Consider the following 23,478-nt stretch of genomic DNA (forward strand, 5'->3'; position numbering starts at 1 on the left):
CAGGTTTCAAAAACTCACTTTATTCCAATGTGAAATGAAGACGTGATGGTTTAAAAACAAAACGTTCTTGATAGCTGTGGGGAGGCCTTGCTGGCCCATGCCCTTTGAAACAAGGTCCCTGGACAGATACTATCCATCAGCAGCTCCAGAAAAGCCCCAAGTAGGGGCTCTGCCTAAAACAGCTCCCTCAGGCTCCTTCAGGGACAGCAGACAAAGAGAAGCAACACAGGCAGGGAGGGAGAGGGCAGCCACAGCATAGGAAGGAGCCCCAACACCCCAGAGCTTGCTTCTTTGTATAAGTGCTTATATGGCAAAGACCAAGAAGGAGCCAGGCTCCACAGGGGTGACAATCACTCCTGTGCATGGCACTTTCCCTGGGATCCACAATTCAGCCCTGGGTCCCCACCTCTTACCCAACTATGCATTAGGCAGCTCAGGTTAAAATGGGGAGAAAGATACATTCAGACTGTTGGCCCCCAAGGTTATGCTCACCTGGGGTACAGGGAGCAGGGAGGCAAGTCAAAGCCTGTGGCAGGACCGCCTCTCCTGCTTGGCCAAGGCCAGGCACATGGATGTGTGGGGTCTACACCACTGCTGGCCCCTTCCCTTCACCCTGAGGCTACAGGTAGGCCAGGCCCAATCACAGTAAAGCCACTGCAGGTCTAACCTTGCACCCTATCAGACATCTGGCTCCCTCTCCCAGGACACATGAAAGCCCCCATCTTTTTTTGGCTTAAACCTGGACTTTTAAGCCAGGCTGGAACCAGGGGTAGTGGCAACAAAAGCAGCAGCCATAATGTCAAACATATAAATGACCTGAGAAATTGCATCTGCACGTCATCCACTCAGAACTGACTGGGCTATGTATGTACATCAGGAAGGACGGAGCAAGACATCCACAGGCATGGACACACACACATCTGCTTGATGCTGGGGAGGCACTGCACCCCAGCTAGAGCTGATGCTTACTTCACTTTCGTGTCTTCAATTAGGCCTCTGCATTGAAAATTCATTGAACCAGTGCAAAACCATCTTTTAGGGGCAGGCAGGCCGGGGCAGGGCCCCAGGCAGATGGTGGGGTGAGGTGGGGATAGAAAGTGGAGGAGTAGCTTCCTCTCCCAATCTGCAGGGCATGCCCCCAGAATTCTCCTGGAATCTGTCTCCATCACCGGGTAATGGGGCTGCTGGACTGTCCATCTTTCTTCTTTTATCCCTGTAAGTTCAGGGAAGAAGGCCCTTCCTTGGCAGTCTGAGGGGAGCTCACATCCTCCATGGCTCTCTCTGGTTCTGGCTCAGTGGCCATGGGTTCTTCAGCCTTATCCCTGTTTCTGTTGGCTTCCTGGAGCTGGTGTCGCCGTGCCACCTCTGCCTTCAGGTTTTCCAAGTCTTTTTGGCTGAACATTAGGAGGCAAAGTTGGAGTCAAAATAGCCTGGACCCTCTGCCACCCTGCAGCGTCCAGTACACTGCTTCTCAAGATGGTGGAGATATATGTAACGGGTGTCCCTCCCAGAGGGGAGTGCTGACTGCACCTGGCACAGCCTGTGCTGAGGGTGTGCCATCCCTACACCTAAGTTCAACCTCTGCCTTCTACAGCAGACCAGAGGCTCAACATCCCACTGCTAGCTGGCCCACCAACAGCATCTCCCACATCCAAAGGGAGGTATTTTCAAAGCAGTCTGCAAGAATTGTGGGGTAGTTTTCAAAAAACTAGGTGACAAGGCACAGCCCTGCACTAGAAAAGCAGACAAGCAGAATACAGTCAGGTCACATGGACTAGAAGTGAAAGATCAAGATAACAATGGAAAAGAGAACCAGCCAGGTACAACAGCACAGCCTGGAAGCCCTGTACTTGGGAAACAAAACCAGGAGCTCAAGGCCATTTGCGGCTCTATAGCTAAAGGTAAACATGAGACCTTGTCTAAAACAAAAGAAGTCTGAACAAGATATGCTTAAATTTAAAAGAAACCAGGTAGTGGTACACAAGTCAACTGTGATCCTAACACTTGAAAAACTAAGGCAATAGGATCACGTGATTGAGGCCAGCTCAATCTAACCGGGGCACCCAGAACACTGAAGCAGTATTGCTACAAATTTGAGGCTGGCCTGGGCCACATCATGAGGTCATGGTTAGCACTGGACTATCATAAAATAAATGGCCAGGCTGTGGTGGCACATGCCTTTAATCCCAGCACTTGGACGACAGATGCAGCTGGATCTTTGTGAGTTCAAAAACAACCTTGTCTACAGAGTGAGTTCCAGGATAGCCAAAGCTGTTACACAGAGAAACTGTCTCAAAATAAACAAACAACAAAACAAAAACAACAACAAAACTCTAAACAAGAAAAATAAAGGAAAATAAAACACTATAGCCTTTCTTGGATGACATGGTGTCTGGGAGGACTCACAAGGAACCTTATTACAGACCACAGGCTTTTAAAATCTTGAGTTCTGCTCATGGAATTTAAACAGTACCTAAGGCCTGGCTGCCAGGGCTGGGTGGAGGCCCTCACCTGAGAGGAATGAAGAGGATGCCGTTGATGACATTGAGCTGCTCCAGGACACTGGCCATGCTGGGAGCTGTGAACTGAGGGTGATGGGGAAGGCCAGGTTAGTGTGGCCTAGCAAGAGGCTGGGGCACTGCACCCGCCCCACTACATGCAGGTTCATACCTTGAGGGGTGGGATATTGGCACTGGAGCCATTACGGTAGATCTCATTCATGGTGCGCTGCAGGGCCACAGCCTGCTGGGTCAGGCACTTGAGGTAATCAGAGCTCTCCTTGGTTTTCTCATGGTCCTCACCTAGCTGTAAAGGGCAACAGCCAAGGCAAAGGGAGATCAGGGCCGCATGGACGGCCACGGCACAACCTTCCCAGCGCCCGCCAGGCCCACCTGTGTCTTGTAGATGGTGTAACCTTCCTTCTCATGCTGGAGGGCTGACCGGAACTCAGCTTTGCTCTCATAAACCCGGGCGACAAGGTGGTGGCTGGGAGGAACAGAATATATGGGGCAAAAGAGAGACAAGAGGTGGAGACCACTTGAGGACTAGACCCCTCCCAGGAGCTACCGAGGAACCAATCAGGGAAAGGGCCCCGAGCATAGGCAGAGCTCCAAAGACCTTCTCTCAGCTGCGGAAGACAAAACTAGGTCCCTTCCCTTCCCAACAACACTCTGTGTCTCCAAGGGTCTGCTGGGGTCTTAGCCAGCAGCGCCTCACCTGAGAGCCACCTTAAGGGCCTTGGGCCCATGGTACTTGGTAGTGACAGCCAGTGCATTCTCCAGGAAGCGCAGGGAGAGATCGTACTCCATTACGCCATGTAGCACCAGCCCGATGTTGTTCTGGGGGATAAAGAAGAAACCCAGTCAGTTCCTCCCCTGTACAAAGGCCACACATGTCCACCCACGGTCTGTTCCTGCCCATTCCTCTCCAGCACTCACATCCAGCAATGCCATCTCAGGGTGATCCTCCCCAAACACAAGCAGCATGAGGTAGCGGGCACGGTACAGGAGGCTGAGCGCCGTGGACAGCTGGCTGCTGGCGAAGCAGTACAGGGCCAGGTGCATCTGTGGGTGGGTCATGGTGGGTCAGGGTGGCCTTAGGTACCCACACCTACGTGCCAACCCAGCACGGCTACTCACATATTCCTGGATGGTGTTGGGGTGCTCAATGCCCATCACCCGCTCACTCATCAGTACAGCCTTCTGTTGATTGCTGAGGGCCTAGAAATAGATGGTAACCATCTCAGATGAGCACTGCCCCCCAGCTCAGCAGCCCACACAGCACGGGCTAGCCTGCAATCTCTATCCTTTGCACACAGGCGGCAGCAGGATAACAGCTGCTGTGACTGAGAAGGTCGTCCCACAGAGACCATGTGAAACTCTCATCATTCTACACCTTCTTCCCTAACAAAACCTATACAAAAACAATATATCCAGGATCTGAAAATGTATTAATTCCTAAAAAGCTTCCCTAGGACAGCCTCTGATTGAGAGAGCAGGGGCCCAAGGCACATGAAAGCCTAGAGACCAGCAAAATAGCTGGGATACCACAGAACGAGGAAGAAAACAGGAGGGAGTCCATTGGCTGGTCTTCCCATGGTCACTCAAAGGCCAGGTATTGTGCCACAGCTCTTACTCACAGGCTCTACTACCTCCGTCCCTGAGCTGTGTCATGGTCACCTTACCATGGTCGCCCCGCCAGCTACTGCATTCTCCCACAGTCGGCAAGTGACCAACCGACGAGCTCTCTATGTGCCACTTGCTCCTTACATGGAAACCCCTTCTCCCTGTTTTAACAAGGGGTGATGGTGGGGTCCCAAGACCTTTCTTTCACGCAGCCCCAACTAATCCGCGACAGCCAGAAGCGCCACAGCCCACACACCTCAGCATAATCACCCATGATGTAGTGGAGGCGGGCCAGAAGACGCAAGCAGGCGCAGATCTCCACGTGCATGGCTCCGTAAACATTATTGAACAGGTTCAGAGCCTCACTGATGAGCTCACAGCCTTCCTTCAGGAAGCCTACGAGGCAGCCAGGGTGGCAAGGTCAGGGCTGGGCAGGAGGCACTCCCATTCCCCAGCCCACAGTGCCACGCACCCTGCTGTACTTTGGCCTGTCCACTCTGGAAGAAGTGGAAGGCATCCGATGCCTTGGGGTTGACATGCTTGACCACAGGGAAGATATTGAGCACATCTTCCTCCGTGAAGGCAGGCTTGTGGCGGCTGTCAAAGCTGTATTCCTTCAACAGAATCTGAGGAAAGGGTCAACACCCACAGTCTCAACCATGAACACAAGAACCGCACCTCCCGACCTCCCCGCACATGTCCAGAGACTAGCCTCCCGAGAAAGCTCCCTTCCCCTTGCTTTGTGGTCCAGGCGGGAAAGGAGGGCCCACCTGGATCCCGGTTTTCAGGGAGATCTCCCGCAGCAGGGTTATCTTCTGCAGCCCGTAGGTCTCCACAGCCTGGTCCACAGAATCACTAGGGGCAGGAGTAGGGGCTGAGCAGCCCTGCACCCACCTGCCACTCTGGACAGCTGCTCCCCTCCAGAGCCCGGAGCCAATGCTATCTACGTACTGCTCAGCACTAACCCTCACAGCTGGCCCCACTTCCCCACGCTGGTCCCACATAACCATGCCTGCTGGCCTGCTGTCTTTACTCCGCCACCCTTAGATCACAGGCCCTCAATGCTGCCTCACCCAGCCCACCCCACCTGTCTCCTACAGCTGTGGTGACCCAACTGGAACCCATACCACTCAAGGGTGAAGCCAAAGTAGTTCTTGGCCTCCTGGCATATGTTCTTCCAGAGCTCCTGTGGGGTCATCACAGCCCAGGCGGTGTTGTCTGCAGCTCCTGGAGGCCGGTTTTTCCTCCTCTTGTTTCTTTTCTTGGAGAGCAGCTCATCAGCAGGCAGGTGGGCCACAGGGTTGGGATAAGAGCTCAGGAAACAGTTCAGGAAGTGGCTGATGGCAGCTGAGAGGCCTGAGAGCTCCACTCCCTGAGCCAAGTGTTGAAGTCAGGATGGCCCTCAGCCCCACCCAGGGCTCTTCTCCAGGCCCCACGCCTCCCAGGGAGATCCCACCAAGTCGGGGCTAGAGTGCGGCACCTGTAGATATGTCTTGAAGATATGCTTGGCGGAGCGTGTGATGAGCTCTCCAATGCCGATTTTCTGCGGAGGGGGTCAAAGAAGGTAGTTGCGGGCAGGTCCCAGGCCTCCAGCTGCCACCCCTTCCAGGCGAAGCCCTACTCACATATATGTGGTCCAGCTGGTGGCGGGTTGGGCTCCGCAGCACCAGATCCAGCACCTTGCCCAGGTACCGCATGTTGATGCCCCGCTGGCGCATCACCTCAGCCAGTGTGGCCCCGTCCATGGGCAGCACAGCATACTCTGTGCAATCCTTTACCTGTGGGGCTGCATCAGGTTAACACCAGTCCCAGCCCTTTGCCCCTACCCCTCTTCGTCTTCCCTAGAGCCCTAAAGGAAGGACAGAACTAAAGTCCTGACGGCTTCCATGAGGAAGAGAGGGCACAAGGTGTAAAAAAGGCACAGGAAGCAAGCCCTGACTTCTAAACAAGCAAAGGGAACAGGAAAAGTGACCCTGCCATTGGGAAGCAGCCTGACCTCTTGGGTAAAGACCTCAGTCCCACGGGTGGCACAAGGTCATCTGGTCATGTAGAAAGAAACCATGGCTTGACACCAGTTATTCTGAGAGACTCACAACCTGCAGCAAAAATGGCACCCAACCCCGGGGGTATGTGGCTAAGAGGAAGCAAGCCCGTCATTCAGGAGCCGAGGCAAAAAGCCAGTGGGTTCAGATGGACAGGAAATACTAGGCCCCTGCTGTCTGAGCCTCAAAGGACCAGAATCTCAGCCTTGGCAGGGCACAGCATCTATGTCTGAGGCCTCCTTTGACTTACTGGGTGCTGCCAGGCTAGGAGAGGCCACTGCAGCGGCTATGAGGAGGTTCTACATGCGATCTAGAGCCCAAGGAGCCTAAGGCACCAAGGTCTGCAACAGCCCCTTTGGCAGCCCCAACCCATCTTTTCAGCCCCTCCCTCACCAAACCAGGGATCTGGCAGGAGAGCAAGAAGGCAGCCGCATCTTTCAACAGCTGCTTCTGGTCCCGAACTTCCTCCTGGCAGGACTCAGGAAATCGAACCCCTGGGAAGGTAGAGCAGGAAGGCAGATGACATCAGGGGGGCAGCTTTCTGCTGCTGAAGAGCCCAAGCCGATCCCATGATGCTTTGCCCTCAGCTGCAGGGTTCACTCACTGATTATCCATTCTTACTTGCCTGGGGAGAAGATGTCAGGATTGAAGCGAATATCAAAGGCCGTGCTGCTGATGGAGCCAACCGCCTTGCAGGCGTTGCGGATCACCTCTCGGCTTCGAGGGTCTACTGTGGAGATGAGTGAGGTCAGGAGGTAGAGCCGTGCGACCGTGAGCCTCTTGCCCAACCCACTCTAGCGATGTCTGCCTGCCTCTCAGAGACCATGAGCCACCCACGGTCAAGCTGCCAGGACCAGCCTGGGTTCTCCAAACAAGCACAGCAACCCCACCTGTGCCATCATCTGAGGCGATGGTCTCTGCCAGCTCCTTCACCTTGGCGAGGCCACTCACACTGCTGCTCTCCTCCTCACATCCTGCCTCAGGTCCTATTGAGTCTTCAGATTTGGTCTCTGCTGAGGAGGGAGGGCCACCATTCTCCAGGGAGGTGGAGGTCTCCACCTTGCTGGCCTTCTGCTGCATCAACTGTAAGGCAGCCAGCTTCATGAAGAGAAGGTACCTGAGAGCAGTAAAGCAGGCACGATGAAGGAGGCCGGACTGTAGTCGGGATGCCCAGGGGTTAAGAGCATTGGAGTTCTTACAATTCAGTTTCCAGTACTGACATGGTGGTTCCCAACTATCTGTACTCCAGTCCCAGAGTCCAATGCCCTCTTGTAACCTTTACAGGAAATGGGTATACATGTGGTACACATAGATGTAGGCAAACAGCCAGACATACAACTATAGCAATTAACTCTTTAAAAAAAGCCAGGCAGGTGTCACCATGTACCTTTAATCTCAGAACTGGGGAGGCAGAGGCAGACAGATCTCTGATTTCAAGGTCAGCCTGGTCTTCAGAATGAGTTCCAGAGAAACTTTGTCTTGAAAACCAAAAAACAGAACAAAACCCCCAAAAAACAAAAAGGCAGGCCCACGCTCCAGGTCTTTGAAGCCAAAACTGTTGGTACTGGGAATGCTATCCCATTAACATAGGGACACAGTCTGTCCTGTTGTTCACACATGTCTGTGCCAGGCTAGCCACCCCGCCAGAGAGAAGGTCAGAGCAAAACCAAAGGGAATCTGTAACCCCAGCCAGCTGGGGAGGCTGGGACAGTATTGTGAGTTCCAGGCCAGCTTTTGCAACCCTTTTGGAGACCCTGCCTCAAAAGCAAATAAACAAAACCTCGTTCAACTGTCCTCAAGTTGGAAGACAGCTGGGCATATGGGGGAGGGGAGAGGCTCTAGACCAGGGCTCTCAGCAGTGAGGAAGAGCAATGAATGCCAGTGGCATCTGGAAAGAGTTCATCGTGGTGTGAGATGGTGATGGGTGTGGTCAGTGCCAGCAGCCCAGCACTCTGAAGCCCCACTTCCCAGCCTTGTACCGTGACGGTCTTCCGGTCATCAGACTATATTAACACATTTATTTATTAGGAGACAGGGTTTCACTGTGTAGACCAGACTTGGCCTCTAACTCTTAGAGATCCACCTGCCTTTATCTCCTGAGTGCTGGGATTAAAGGGGTGTCCCAGCAGGCCTGATGTTGTGTCTTTATGTGGGTATGTATATGTGCATGGGAAAGCCACAGAAGCCACTAGCTGTCCTGCTCTATCACCCTCCACCTTACTCCCTCGAGCAGAACTCGCACTGCATAGCAGCTAACAAGCTCCCATGAGGAACCTGTGCCTGTCCTCTCCCCACACTGGTGAGGCTGGAGGCGTGCTGATGACCCAGCCTTGTATGCTGATGCTTTGGGGATCTGAATCCAAGTCCTTGTGCTTCTATTGTAAGCACCCCCTCACTGAGCACCTCCCAGCCCTTGCTGCTCACAACCCCACATCTGCACTGACTGGCATTTTAAACCACCCAGGAGATCCCAAATCCTCCTTAAAAGCCCACAACCACTGCTGAGAACACTGGTTAGCCACTTGCTAGTGTACGGCTGACAGAGGCCCTATGTTTCTGTATCTGGAGATCTGAGGCAGGCCAAGGCTGAGATTTATAATGGGGCTCTCAGAAGCAGGCTGGAGTATCTGCCTTCCAGGATTTCCCTCAGAACAGCAGATCCTGGGCCAGCCTCCCTGTCAGTCTAGGCCCACAGCAGCCGCTCCTCACCTGTGCTCCACAAAAGCATCCACTAGCTCCTGGCGCAGACAGCACAGCTTGTGTCGATGGGTTCGTGGGAAGCCTGCTCGAGAGCACTCCTCAGGCAGCTCCTCACCAGGCACAGGAAGGAAGTTGAGGTCCGGTGGGAAGGTACGCAGTAGGTCAAGGATGTAGTGGCGCCCATCATTGCCAATGATGCCCTTACACTCGACCGAGGAACAGAGCTCCACCTCTTCGTCTCGGTCATTGAGCACCCGGTGACGCAGGATCTTGAGGGGCCGGCTGGTGCGCTCCAACAGCTCCAGATAGCGTGGGTGTGACACCACTGTCTTGCCAAAGTCAATGGAGCCATAGATGACACTCTGCTCCTGGTCCCGTTCCAGGATGCCAGGGATGATGGACTGAGCTGTGATTCGGTAGCCACGGTAATCCACTACCACTGTTCCCAGTGTGTACAGTCCCTCTACATCCACAGCATTGTATGTGCGGACACCATTCAGGTCATTGGTGGGTGCCACATAGGCTGCCACGTCCCCACCAAAGTCTTTGTAGTGGTCCCGGACATCAAAGCCCAGGCTAAAGAAGATGTTGTTCCAGATGAACATCTGCATCTTGGTCTCCTCGCTGGGGTTGATGGCCATCACATTGCCATCAATAACTGCCATGGCACCCCTTGTGGCTGCCGCTGTGAAATCACTGTGCACCTACAAAGGAAGGCCAAGGTTGGGAGGGTGAGAGCACCAAGACGTCTTATCCTGGCCCAGGTTACCTAGATGGTAAAGACAGCCAGGCCCTGGACACCAAGGAACCTAAGCCTCAGTTTCTTCATATTTAGAAATGGGCAACAGCACCATTTCTTAAATATATTTTGAGACCTCAACAATTCTACTGAAAAAACAAAAACAAAACAAAACCCAACCAGGAACAAAAGAGAGCATGCAAGGCCAAATGATATGGTTCCGCAGGTAAAGGTCCCTGCCACCACGTCTGACTACATCACTTCAATCCCAGAGAGACCTGCCCCACACTGATTGCCCTGACCCACACCCACCACACATGTGCACACACATTTTATCAATGTGCTACTGCTCCAGAAGCGTCCCAGCAGTGCATCTGTGGCTCAGTAAGAACACCATGTGATCATGGGAGGACATGAAGGCGGCCAGGAAAGATGGGCCACTCCCAGTCTATGGTCCCAAGAATCTCAATGAAGCCATAGCAAAAATCTGAGGTGGTTTTCTGGGAGGCGGGAGCTTGACATACCATGCAAGTCCATCTCCAGTGTTGCCAACAAAGGCAAGCTAGTGCCAGCCTCCAGTTTTCTCTTTACCCGCAAGCCCAGTGAAGGAAGGCTGTAGTCACCTTGAATATGGCTCTTTCTCGAAGCAACCGCTCAGGCAGGTTCTTGCGGGGCAGCTCCCTTGTAGTCTGCAGCTCTTCATTCCAGTCCCGGGTCTGTGGAGGGAGCAGGGAGACAGAGGCAGACTCAGCCTATGTGTGCTGACCTGCTCTAGGCTATCCCCTTCCTGCACTTCCCTGTGGATAGGCCCCAGACATCAGTGGGAGCCCATGGGAGAAGCACAGGAGCCTGGCAGGAAGGGCGGGTCTGGGCTGCACCTGTCCAGGAATGTGCTCCTCGTAGCCCAGCCTCGAGGTGTAGGCGTCCTCAGCACGCACACAGTCCATGGCATGCTCCGCCTGGGGGGCCGTCCAGCTGTACACCTGGAACGGGGTGGCAATCCTTTCGAACGGGTGGCGCTGGACCCTGTGGCGAGCAAGGAATGGAAAAGTGGGACATCGCTTAGTGGGACACCAAGCTTAGTGCCTAGTTGTGAGCATCTCTTCTCTGAGGCCCTCACTGTTCTGCCATCTCCTACCCACAGGTGCCAACCCGAAGGCAGACAGAGCAAATGGGCACCTCTCCCAGGGCTGTTGCCCCCTTGAACCAGGGACTCTCAGGCACCAGGACACTATTTCTTCAGGCAGAGGTGCTGGTGTGGGGTCCAGCCTGAGACTGGAGGCACGGCTACCTTTTCTTCTGCAGCACAGCAAAGTTCTTTTTGAAGGTTGGGCTGATCTGGTTGAGCAGCTCCACTAGGGAATGGCTGAGGAAGCGGGGGCTGGCAGGCTTGGGGTTGAAATGGTAGGCTGTGGACCTGCAAGGAGAGGGGACATTAAGCAGGCACCCTAAGAACACAGGGACAGGCCATGTACGTGCCAGACTAGCAAAGACTCACTGATTCAGGTAGAAGCCCCTCGTGGACGCAGTGATGCTGACTTGCCGGTCCTCAGCAGTGATCACAAACAGGTACATGAGGTCCCCGTGCATCTTGCGGTTCCCAGGAGGTGGGTTCCAGCCACTCATGGTGAGCACTTTCAGACACTGCAGGGGCTGCACAAATGGCCAGACATGAGGAGACACGACTTTTAGGACCCTCTCACCAGGGTCTTCCTTCCTTCCTTCCTCAATGCTTCTAATCTAAAGCTTACCTTCCAGTCCCGGTTCTGGGGCTGCAGAGGACACAGAGGCCTCTCCCGGCTCCCGGGCAGGATATACTCAGGTGGTGTGCAGTCGATGGGGTCCATCTCCAAGCCTTTCTTCCGCTTCCCACTGTCTGAGGAACCCAAGGCTGGTGGTCAGCCAGGAACCAACTATTTCTGTTACTTAACGTGTCCCTGGCTTGCCTTAACTTCAGCAAACCCACACACCCAGCCCTTCAGGCCTTCAGGCCTTTGTCCCTCTGCATAAGTCCAAGTGCCAATTTTTCCCGCACCTCCTAAGTCACCATCAGTGAAGACACTCAGGAAGGACAAGGAGTTACAGTCAACCCCATTGAAGGCATCAGATGGGTCCAAGCTCTTGAGGAGGTCTCTGACATGGCGCACGTGGATTCGGGCCTCACGCACCGTGTAAGGCTCTGCCAGAAGGAGAGGAAAGCATTACTACGGCCCTTTGGAATAACCTGACTTGCAACGAGATTTGCAGTGTTTACATGGGGGGGAGGGGGAGTTGGTTGTTTGGTTGAAAATAGGAGACAAGGTTTCTATAGTTCTGCTACCTTAGAGTTATGTAATACAGACTACCCTTCAACTCAGTGCCATGGCTGGCTGCCTCAGTCCCCCAAATACTGAGATCACAGGCAGAGAGCCATGTGCCCAGCCCTCTCTCTCTCCTTACAGTGCTGGGGTGGTGGAAAGCTGTAGAATTAGGCTGAATCTACAGTTGCTGGGGTAGCTTAAAACTTCCTTTTTAGCAAGGCAGTGGTGGCACATGCCTCTAATCCCAGGACTTAGGAGGCAGAGGCAGAAGGATTTCTGAGTTCAAGGGCAGCCTGGTCTACAGAGTGAGTTCCAGGACAGCCAGGGCTACACAGAGAAACCCTGCCTTGAAAACAAAACAAAACAAAACAAAACACAAACCAACCCCCCCCCACACAACACACACACACACAAAAAAAAAAAACCCTAAAAAACTTCCTTTTTATTTATTTATTTTTTTTGCACGGTGGGAACAAAGTGGCAAGGCTTAAGGCAGGGTTATGTGGCCCTGGCTGGCATAGATCTAACTAACAGAGATCCTCAAGTTCTGGCCTCTAAGTGCCAATAGTAGACACAGATCACCATGCCTGTTCTAATTTGCATTTTTGTTTTTTGTTTTTTCCAGACAGGGTTCCACTGTCATCAAAACAATCCAAAATTTCACAAAGATAAACACCTATGCTGGGTTTCTGATTCACACACTTACACATTCTTGTTAGTGGGATCCTTGTTTGCAAAGAACATTTGCCTCATTCAAGAGGCAAAGAACCTGCCTCTTGAAGCCTACTCAGGCCCTGGAAAACCCATTAAAGACAACGGCTTTTTGTTCAGATACCTCCAGTCCTATGGAGCTGTTAGAGCTCCAAAGCCTCAAACTCTTGCTCCTCAGGGATGGCCTAAGGACTTACACCCTAAGAACCCCAGAGTCAACACTGCCCTACAGTGTGTGTTCTGTGAATTTTAACCATTTCTGCAAGGACAAGTGGTTCTCCAATATACTGAGCGTCATCTGTGGTAGACTGGCCCAAACTTCACTCCTTTAGTTTCCCTTTTGGTTTTTGAGACAGAGTTTTCTTCTGTAGCTCAGGTGAACCACCAGTTCACAGCAATTCTCCTGCCTCAGATGCCCAAATGCTGAGATCACAGGCATAAGCCCTGTGCTGTTTCCACATCTGCCCTTAATGAGCTGAGACTCCTGGGGGTTCCCTCTGCGCTGAGCTGCCTCAGGAGCCACTTCTCTACAGCCAGCTCCCCACACCAGAGCACAACTGCAAACCTGACACTGACATCTCCAGCAAGAGTAAGGAAACAGCCCTGTGCTTGGGAGGCACAGGAAGGCAGGTCTCTGTGAGTTCAATGGTGCCTTGATCTACCAACAAAGTTCCAGGGCAGCCAGGGCAACATAGAGAGACCTTGTCTCAAAACATTAAACAAAAAATCGAATAACAAAAAAGAGAGCTACAAAACTTGTTCAGTTACAAAAGAGGCAACACTTATCTTTTCAGAATCTGATAGGCTTATTTCAATCCTAGTTTGTAACTGGCTGGATTTTTAAAATGGAGACTCAAGTGTTTAAACTGTGGACCACAGAGTAAAAAGAATGGGTGTGAGAGTCTGAGTGCCTGAGTAGCACCTTCTAAGTCAGTGCCACCTCCATGAGCCCAAATGGCGCACAGGGACAACAGTAACGGTGCCTGTTAGGCTATCTGGCCAAACTCTGGAGCCCTCCTCTGGCAGCCACCAACTCAGTCTAGACCAACCTTCCACAACTCGGAGCACTGAGCCCTCCTGCAGCCCCTCCACACTTCGTAGCTCTGAAAAGTGGTCCAACATATTGCCATCCAAGTGCAGTGAGAAGCAGGTACGGTGACAAGTATCTTCACGGTCCATGAGCACCTGGTGGATCTCCTGCACCATCTCCTGGGGGGACACCTGCCAGGGAGAAAGGTCACTCTAGTAAGAAACTACATGGGTAGGAGCAAGAGCATACCTCCTTGCTACCAGGCCAAGTAACTGGGTTCCTAGAATAAATCCCCCAGTTTGCTACTTTTTGGGTTTTAAATTTTAAATTCCAAGCCCTATCCAGGAATATCAAATTCATCTGCATCTGTGTTTATATACATACTTACACCATATGAACTTACTAGACAGAGCTTGACCTAGGCCTAAACTATGTATAGGAACCAAGAGTAATTTCTTAACCAGAGGATAGAAAAAACAGGGGAGAAGGCTAGCGGGCCACTAGCATGGCAGATGAGGAGAAGACCTCACCGTGAGTGAGCACCAGTCACAGCCTGTTTCCTTACTCCCTCCAGCTCACTAGCAGAGGCAGAGTCTGACCGGTTTGTGCATTAGGCGATCCTGCTGAGAATTGGGGGGGTGGGGGAGAAGCTCTGTGGTGGTTTCCTCTTCAGGTTTATCTTAGTCAGTGCGTGGGGCAGGACGGGAAGGAAGAGTAGAGTCTCCCTTTGACCTGGATCTTCCCAACACTGAGACATCTAGAGGGTCATAGGAGATCAAAGCTGATCAAAGTGGAACCAGCCGCTCAGATGCTGATAAAACTAGGGAAATAGGGAGAAGCGATGAACCACAGTCAGGAAGCTTGAGATGCAAATTCTCCCTTGTCGTGCATTTGAGGAGAAAAATGAAGAAATTGGAGGAGGAGCGGAAGGCGGCCAAGGGAAGAGAAAGAGACTGTTCTCAAAAGAAGTGCAGTGTATGATGTATGGGTTTGGGATGACCGGAACCCTTACACAGAGTCAGTGGATATTCTCCAAGACCTTGTCATAGAGTTCATCACTGAAATGACTTACAAGGCAATGTCGATTGGAAGACAAAGTCGAGTGCAAGCTGAAGATATTGTCTTCCTAATTCAAAAGGATCCAAGGAAGTTTGCTAGAAGTAAAGACTTACTATGAATGAAGAATTGACGCGGGCTAGAAATACTTTTGGATTTGGTTTTTTGTTTTTGTTTTTCAAGACAGGGTTTCTCTGTGTAGCCCTGGCTGTCCTGAAACTCACTCTCTAGACCAGGCTGGCCTCGAACTCAGAAATCCACTTGCCTCTGCCTCCCAGGTGCTGGGATTATAGGCGTGCGCCACCACTGTCTGGCTAGAAACACTTTTGACAAAGCCAACTATGGATCTTGACACCGTTCGTAATTCCTGAGATTTTGATATTTTCTGTAGAAACTATACATTGTAGTTGTTGTCTGCAGTAATATCATGATAGCTAGGCATGCAATGGAAGATGTCTTTAACTTGAGCCTCTCATTGCCTGTCTTTATTTGACCATATTTGAATTGCTTACTGGCTTAATAACTCCTAAGTTAAAGTATTGCAAACCATGCAGTTCCATCCAAAAGGGGGAAGTATTTACCCTTCAGGTTAGACGTGTGCATTCCCAGCTGCATACCATCACTGCATAGGATGCAATCTAAACGTCCAATTGATTTTATGAATAGTAAGGCTTGTGCGTTATGTATCTCAAGTTTTTAGATGATAGTGGTTGAGGGGAGAAGTTATTAAAGATAATGAACTGGCCGGGCAGTGATGGTGTACACCTGTAATCCCAGCACTCTGGGAGGCAGAGGTAGGCAGATTTCTGAGTTCGAGGCCAGCCTGGTCTATAGAGTGAGTTCTAGAACAGCCAGGGCTATACAGAGAAACCCTGTCTCGACAAAACCAAATCCAAAAAACCAAAAAAAAAAAAAAAAAAAAAAAGTAAGAAAGAAAAAAAAAGGATAATGAACTGGTTTATGTTTTTTGATTTTTTTTTGTTTTTGTTTTTTTAATTTATTTATTTATTATATGTAAGCACACTGTAGCTGTCTTCAGACACACCAGAAGAGGGCATCAGATCTCATTACAGATGGCTGTGAGCCACCATGTGGTTGCTGGGAATTGAACTCAGGACCTCGGGAAGAGCAGTCAGTGCTCTTAACCTTTGAGCCATCTCTCCAGTCCCCTATGTTTTTTTTTTTAAGACACTAAATTCTTGTTAGAATGTTTGTCTTAATAGATCATTTGTTTTAACGTTCTTTTCTAAAAAACACTTTTTAAAATAAACTAATATTTGCTAAAAAGAGAAAAAGAAAAGAAAAGAAAGGAAAAAAAAAAGCAGGGGAAGCAACACTAAGGCCTCTGGAGCGAACGACTCTGGCCTTGCCAGTGGCTGCTTTGCTGTCCTCTAGTCATAAGGCAATGACTTGAACTTGGCCTCATCTGCTGTGCTAGCCCAGACCCTGGGCTAAAGCAGAACTTAGCTTCCTGCCCACAGGTCCAGCCAAAGCCAAGACAAGGCTTGGCTTTCAAACATCCTCCTCTCCAGCAGCAAACTCCAACTGGTCCCCAGCTCATCTTCCTCCATCTTACCTGCAGGGAAAAGGGCTCGATACCAGGGGCCAGGATCTTCACAGAAAAGCCTGTGTCCTGAATGACAATGACTTCCTGTCCGGGGGGCTCGTCTCCAGGCTCACCCTCATCTAGCCCGTTTTCCCTAGGTGGCTCAGGTGCCCCTTCTTCCTTCTTCAAGTTCTCTGAGCAGTCACCATTCAACAGCATGACCGAGGGGAGATCTGGGGAAGGTGAGGGCTGAGTCAGATGGGGCTTTCTACCTCGCACATCCAGTTGGGAGTAAGTGTATTCCACAGCCCACTAGAGACCAGCCCCACGGCATCCAGATCACGGCATCCGTGTAGAGCACTGCCATCTCCTTGCCACATGCTGCACCCTTCCTTTCCGTGCACTGTTCCTCACCAAGGCAGTCAGCACTCCTCTCCAGGGCCACAACGCACACCAACCTTCTCCAGCAGCATGGCCTCTGCTCATCTGCTTCTACCCAATGATCCATTCTCTCCGGAATCCTGAGCTATAGGCTGACCTCAGTCCCTCCTATCTCATTTCTCATATGGAGTCAAAACTCTCCATCTGGGAGCTCAGTTGCCAGTGCTAGCCTGGTTTAAGCTTCTCAACCAAGTCAACTACTAGCAACACATAACTTCCCATCACATATCACCAAAGGCTCATTTTGTTAGAATAGAATCTATTATCCCGGACAGACCAGTCCCTGTTCTCTCCCTGGTACCTTGTCGCTTACCCTAAATCTGCAACCAACTCCTAGGTGTTGGGGCTCTGCAGTCATGGCCTTGGTACAGTTTTCTAACATCAAAAGCATAACTTCTGAAGCCTTCTGATAAAGCACTGATGACTCGTGTGATCAGCATTCTAGGGCACCTACAACTAGTCTGCTCTGCTAGCTGCCTCCCTCTCACCTCTTGATCACGCGTTCCCCTCTGCACACATCCCCGCTGAATTATCCTATAGCTTCTGTTGGACCATCCTATCATCCATGACATACTGATCCATTGAGCAAACTCCAACTCTTTTGTTTCATTTTTCAAGACATGGTTTCTCTGTGTAGCCCTGGCTATCCTGGAGTCAAGTTGTAGACCAGGCTGGTCTTGAACTCCCAGAGATTTGCCTACCATACCTGGCCCTTCCAACTCTTTAAGTTCCTGGTACATAACCTTTCCCCTGAGCCTTCCCAAATGTTCTGGGCTGGCAGAAGTCCCAGCCCATCACTGCCTGCAGAACAGCCACTCTGCTACTGTGTCTAGCTGGTCACACCAACAGCTCTCTGCTCTACTTCCTACCTTAATCTAGCTCAATGAAAAGATATCAGATTAATTAAAGCTAGTCTATGTTCAAGCCCAATATTTGTGTGTACCCAACCAAGCATGCTGTGGGAAGAGAGGAGCAGGTGACAACCATCCTCCCGACTCCAATGCCGGCGCTAAGGGGAACAAAAGAGATGCCCCTCCATCCTTGGGAAGCCAAGGACCTCCTCTCAGAAACCCTCCAGCTAAACATAGGTCTGTCTGGATATCCACTAGGCCAATAGAGAGCTTGACCCTAGCACCTGTCAGCCAGAACGCCCCCCTTGGCTTGTAGCCCCACCATCCCACTATGAACAGGGCTGTTCCAGACAGAACAGTCGGCTCTAGATGCCAGCCCAGCCCAGCCCATCCAGACCTCAGGGTCCCTTTCCTACCCTGCCATCAGGAATAGTAACGGTACAAGAGCCTGAAGGCCCAAATCAAGGGCCTCAAGGAAGTAGACTGTCTCAAAATAGATAGGCAACACCAGGGTCATGGAGAGAGGCCTTGGCCTTTTCTGGTACCCCTAAACTTAATAGTGGGTACATAAGACCTTTAGGATTTCAGCTATAGCACCAATTCATTAATCCCAAAAAAAGGGTAACTGAGGCCTAGAAAGGTTTAAAGTGAACCCCTGGTTCACCAGCTCATGCCAATAGCCACTGTGGGCCTCACTCCAATAATGGTATCTATACCACATCATACCCTCTCCAAAGCAGGCGTACCATCCAAGAACTGCAGGACACAGAGAGTATCCCTTTCAGCAAGCTAGCAGCCCCAGGCAGGAAGGCCTCAACCCTTAAGAAATGAACAATGGCATAGCAGTGGGGGACACCCTTTAACCCCAACACTTGGAAGGCAGAAAAGGCAGGTGGATCTGAGTTTGAGAAACCCTGTCTCAAAAAAAAAAAAGAAAAGAAAAGAAAAGAGAAATAAACACCCCCCCCCCCAGAACCTTTGTCTGCTCTAAAGACAGATCAGACAAGGGACAGCCATACTAAAAGCAACCTAGGGCGCACACAGAAGCAGCTTCCCCTCACTGGTTCCCTGGAGATGGCTTTCCAGGTTAGCAATCTCCTAGAATGGAGGCAGAAGTTGGAAAGGCCTCACTCAGTACAGAGCCCCAGTTTTGATCACTGAAGGCACACAGTAGGACCTGGACCTTAACAGCCAGCCAGCCTGTGTTCTGCATGTTTGCAGTAGCGGACAAGGAAGTTAGAGGGGGAGGCAAAGTGAACCCCAGCCTTTTTTTCCTAAGCCCAGGGCCTGGGCCCTGGGATAGTCAGATTGATGAGAATGCTCCCTAGGGAGCATTGGCTTCCTCCCCTCCTGACAGCCAATCGTCCACAGGGGCCTGAGAGCCCCTCCACCACAGGACTGGTGACAAGTCATTTATCTGGTTAGTCACTGGGCCCACACAGCCCCACAGCGCACCTGGTACAGTCAGGAGCTGCACTCTTCTTGGCTCTGAAGTCTCAGGACTGCCATGGCCGACAGGCAGCCAGCTCCCCTGACCAGGCCCAGGCCCAGTGCTGCCTGCGTCCCTTGTTCCAGTCTCTGCTGCCATCCTTGTGGTAGTGCAGCTGGTCGGCTCAGGGCTGGAACTCCAGCTGGCTTCAGGTTTCAGTGGGGCCAGGCCTGCTGGGGCAGCCCCGGGAAGGGCACATTCCCCCTGCCTCTCATTCTGTTCAAGGTCGGGCGGAAGGACAACTAAGGGCCAGGAGGCCCCACTGACTTCAGGACCTTGGAAAGAACTGCTACTAGCACTTAGGCCCACCTCCCCACACACCTCGGAAAAGGGATCACTGCTAGTGAAGCCATTAGGGGAACAGAGGAAGCCAGCATTTGGGGTACCTGAGCCCCTTTGGATAGAAGGCGTAGGGGGCAGGTTGGCAGGAGCAGAGCTCAGCAAGGGGGTCCTCTCCTCAGCTCCACCTACATGGGTGGTAGGCAGGACTGCTTCAGCCAGTTGCTGACAACAGCTGGCACAGACCCGGGCCCAGGCCATCAGATAGCCGCTCCTGGTCCACCAGCTACCGACAGACAGAGCACCCTGCCTTCCTCTTAGGTCAAAGGACTGGCTGAGGCCTCTGGCTCCCGTTGCCCCTTGCAGGTGACCTGGCAGCTGGCCTCTTCCTGAGAGTCACTGGCTCTACTGAGAGGGGGATGGGCTCCCAATCTCCCAGAGGACAACTGCACCCAAGCCTTAGGACTTCAAGCTGCACCAAGAAGTTGGCAGACTACCTCTTCTCTTCCCAGCAGCCTGTGCGCCACCAGGAGAAAACCAAATGTCTCCCCTGGGGAAAAACAGAGCTGCCAGCAAGAGGCTGCAGGCCATCACACGGTGGAGAAGCAGCACGCCCAGCCTCGCCAGGGCGCATTCGCAGGGCCTCTGACTTGTTGCCAGGGCCCAGTAAGGATTGCTCTGGCATCCATACTAACCAGCATGGGGGTGGAAGGGAGCAAGGCTCTCACTCAGGCCCCTCCATTCCCAGGAAGAGCTAAGCAGACCCTTGGCTTCTCTTCAGCCCTAGCAGGGTCTGAACTTCACACTATGACCTGAGGCAAGAAGGATCAGATCCAGACAGAGCGAGCTCCATTCCTTTTAACCCCCTCTTCAAACACACCCTAATCCTGGGAGGGGAGCAGGCGGCCTGGTAATAATGCTAAAGGATGCCACCACTGTCTCCTCTCTAGCTCCCGTCAAGCCAGTGTTCACTCCAGGACACTCCCATCTCACTCAAGAAGACTAAAGCTCCACAAGTCTTATAAGGGAGCTTCTGTCCAAGGTCACAGAAGGAAAGGCTGCCAAGCTAAGTCTAGGAAAAGGTGTGCGTGTCAGGATCCCAAACCCAACCTCTGGGCACTACTTTTAGAGTTCAGTCTATTGTCACACTCCCCAAGGGACCAGGCTACAGCAGTGCCTTCCTCCCAGAAGCCTAAGGACTCAGTCCAGGTGGTGACTGAGGCCTTAGATCACCCAGGTCTCTACTCCCCTGCACTCAGATGCTAAGGGTCTTTTGAGGACCCAGGTCTTAGGGAAGTGAAATAAAAAGGCAGTCCTCTGTAGAATGGGACCAACTGCCTCAATTGCACTTAGTGAATGTGCTAACTTACTCCTACAGTCTCTAGGAGAGAGCAGAGTGGAAAGACAACGCAAAGCCTTCCCTAGGTCTACACGGAGACTCCACTAGCCAGAGATGGTCACAGGCAGGAGTTACAAAGGGGTCTAAGTAACCAGAAGTAGCCTCTGTGTGCCACTCCAGTGAAGACAGTCTTCAGAGACGATACCAGGGCCAGGTCACTGCCTAGCTAAGGAATCAGCAGGTGAGGTTAGAACAGGAAGTCGAACCCCAAAAGATACATTAACCCATCCTTGAACCCAGGGCTTCAAGACAAGTAGACAAAGGCAGAGAGACAGCTATGGAAGGCTCTGTTTGCCTCCTTCCGGTTTCCCCAGACCAGAAACAGGTCTTCAAGGTCCAAGTGCAGTTCACTGTTTTCTCAGACACTACCCAAAAGAGCTTTAAGATCCTGTTGGAGAGTTTATAAGCCCCTAAATTCCCTCCTAGTCTGCCGGATCCCCTTCAGTTTCCACGCCCAACTCAGGGAGCCCTCCCCTGTGCAGAAGGAACTTGACACACCACTGTGAACTTGAAAAACCTGCCTGGTCTCTTAGCCCCTAAAAGTTACTTTATTCTTAAGGTAACTGACCCTTGCCTGCCTTGATTCCCCTCCTCAAAGGTACTGGAGAGCTCTAGAAATAGGGGTTGAGGGTCAGGGGTCTACACTTTGATACCCATGCAGAAACCTTACCAGGGGATAGCAGAAGGGTGGGGGAGGGCAGGGGGAGCAGGACATACAGGACACAGGCTCCATTTATGTCTTTTCTTTTGAACAGATCCAAGATGGCTGTAAAATGAGTCTCAGTTATACCAGTTTTCTGGGGCACAGAAGCCAAGGTCCTACCAATATAGAAAGCCCTGTGTCCTCAAGATGAATGCAACCCCCCCAGACCCCCAAGAGTCCCTCAGCATATAGTTAAGAAGGGGGCTTCATTCACCAAAAATCCTCTACTACCATTCCAGCTCCTAAGTTCTCTCAACCACATACATGGTAAACCAGCACCCAGTTCCTAAGTTCCCTCAACCACATACATGATAAACCAGCGCCCACCGCAGCATGCTCCAGGCTGGGCTGGGGTAGGCTTGGCATGCTAGCCATAAACTTGCAAACCCAAATGCTTCCCTAGACAATGAAATCACTATGACCTTGGGCAGGCTGCTTCCTATCTCTTCAGATCTCTTTGATGGAGGGGAACAGCCAGCTCTAACCTTCTCTTACCCGGCCTGCCCATGGATTCAGAGCCACGACATTTTCAGCATTTCTTGTGCTGTACAACTCAGGCCGTGTCTTGGCCAAGGTAAGTCCGATGTGATGGATAACAGTCTAGCAAGTGTTAGGTCCACCAGGCCCGTCCTTACTCCCATGTTAGCCCTAGTCTGCTCACTGAAGTCAGGAAAAGTGATGAAAATGAGCCGAGGAAAAGAGTGATAAAGTGGGTCTGCACTCACTGGCATCGTGGGTAGAAAAGGACCAGTCTGGCCCTGAGGAAAAGTGAAGAGGCCCTTGGAAGGGGTTTCCAGTTGCAACGTTGGAGCCTAAGACTTGGTGAAAATAACAGAAAGGACATTGGCGAAGTACAAGAGAAGTAGGCCCCACCCCTAGACAAGCCTCTGCCACTCCCAAAGCCACTGCCACACAGCCCCCACAGGGGAGAGCTCCACTCCACACTAATGACCTTTGCCTTAAAAAAAACTGCAGTTCTAGTCTGACCCACTTTTCGCAATAAGGCAGGTTAATGATCAAGTTCAGGCACAAACACCTCCTCCTGACAAACAGCTAGGCTTTGCCCACATACACAGGGAGGATCCCACACCCCAGATCAAGTGCAGGGCAATAACTAAAAGGACTGAGACCACAGCCTGATGACCTGGGGTTAAGCCCTTGTCTCTAAGAATGTACCAGAGACAACCGCCCCCCATAACACACACACCCCAACTTGCGCTCTTCCCATAGTCCAAGTTTGGGCAGCTCCAAACTGAGCCTCACTCACAGTGCTGCAGCTCTGCCGCACAGGAACGTCTAGGACAAGAGAACCAGAAGGTGGCTGGGCAGCAAGTGTCACTGCCCCCAGCCCCAAGAGCTCCCCAAGCAGGGGCGCGGAGGGGGTGGGGCCGCCGATTCTATCGGTCTGTGGCGGCGGCGCACCCTGAAACCAAACCGCGTGTGCGCGCACGTGTCCCCGCGATCTTGTGCGCGTGTGTCCGCCGTGGCTGCCCTTCCATGGTCCCCACGTGCGAAGTTCAGGCCGTAGCCGGGGGTGCCAGTGAAGGTGACCTTCAGGGCGGGGGCGGCCCAGTGTACTGCCCACACGGATGTGGAGGGAAGACGGTTGTTCCCACCGAGTCCCGAGCTCTCTGGCCCGACTCGGCCCGGGCCCTAGCCCAGCGGTCCCTGCCCCCGGCCCACTCAACTCACCGGCCGCGTTCGGCCGCCCCTTGCCGCCGGCCTGCGAGCCGTGCTCCCGGGCGCTGTCGGCCGGGGCGGCCGCCGGCAACTCGTCCGTCTTGATGACCATCGCGGGAGCGGGCGTCCGGCTCGCCTGTCCACGCCGCACGCCGCGCCACTAACCTAAGTGCCCTGCGCGCCGCGGCCGCTGCGGGAAGGACGGAGTCACCAGCCCACGTGGTGCGCGCTTTAGCCTTTGACCCCGCCGCCGCTCCCCTACCCCGCCCTCGCGCCCGGCCTGCCCACGGCACTCGACGAGGGACAAAACACCAAGCACTCAGTAGTCAGTCTACGGATACAGTGACTCTTCCAAAGCCTTAAAGGCAACGCGACCGGCTCAAAGGAG

The 23,478-nt window shown here is 52.4% G+C and overlaps 1 protein-coding gene across 2 annotated transcripts; it reads right to left on the bottom strand.

Annotated features, from left to right (window-relative positions):
• Window positions 1-23,478, bottom strand: Cluh (clustered mitochondria homolog). Of its 2 annotated transcripts, none has more exons than XM_052195080.1 (26): window positions 23,103-23,478; window positions 16,279-16,481; window positions 13,666-13,837; window positions 11,641-11,784; window positions 11,357-11,481; window positions 11,104-11,258; window positions 10,897-11,022; window positions 10,484-10,631; window positions 10,229-10,321; window positions 8,876-9,570; window positions 7,057-7,283; window positions 6,800-6,893; window positions 6,560-6,668; window positions 5,750-5,902; window positions 5,605-5,667; window positions 5,252-5,496; window positions 4,895-4,979; window positions 4,597-4,750; window positions 4,381-4,520; window positions 3,639-3,719; window positions 3,438-3,563; window positions 3,217-3,338; window positions 2,892-2,985; window positions 2,671-2,805; window positions 2,512-2,585; window positions 1-1,394 (listed from the first exon to the last, which is right to left on the bottom strand). In XM_052195080.1, exons 1-26 carry the CDS (start codon window positions 23,200-23,202, stop codon window positions 1,208-1,210), a joined length of 4,050 nt encoding a protein of 1,349 aa, XP_052051040.1. In that variant the 5' UTR covers window positions 23,203-23,478; the 3' UTR covers window positions 1-1,207. The 2 variants fall into 2 exon arrangements, with proteins under 2 accessions (XP_052051040.1, XP_052051039.1); XM_052195079.1 differs by having other exon boundaries at window positions 6,800-6,896; window positions 23,103-23,477.

The sequence above is a fragment of the Apodemus sylvaticus genome, chromosome 10 (genome assembly GCF_947179515.1).
Source record: "Apodemus sylvaticus chromosome 10, mApoSyl1.1, whole genome shotgun sequence".
In the NCBI taxonomy this organism is placed as follows: domain Eukaryota; kingdom Metazoa; phylum Chordata; class Mammalia; order Rodentia; family Muridae; genus Apodemus; species Apodemus sylvaticus.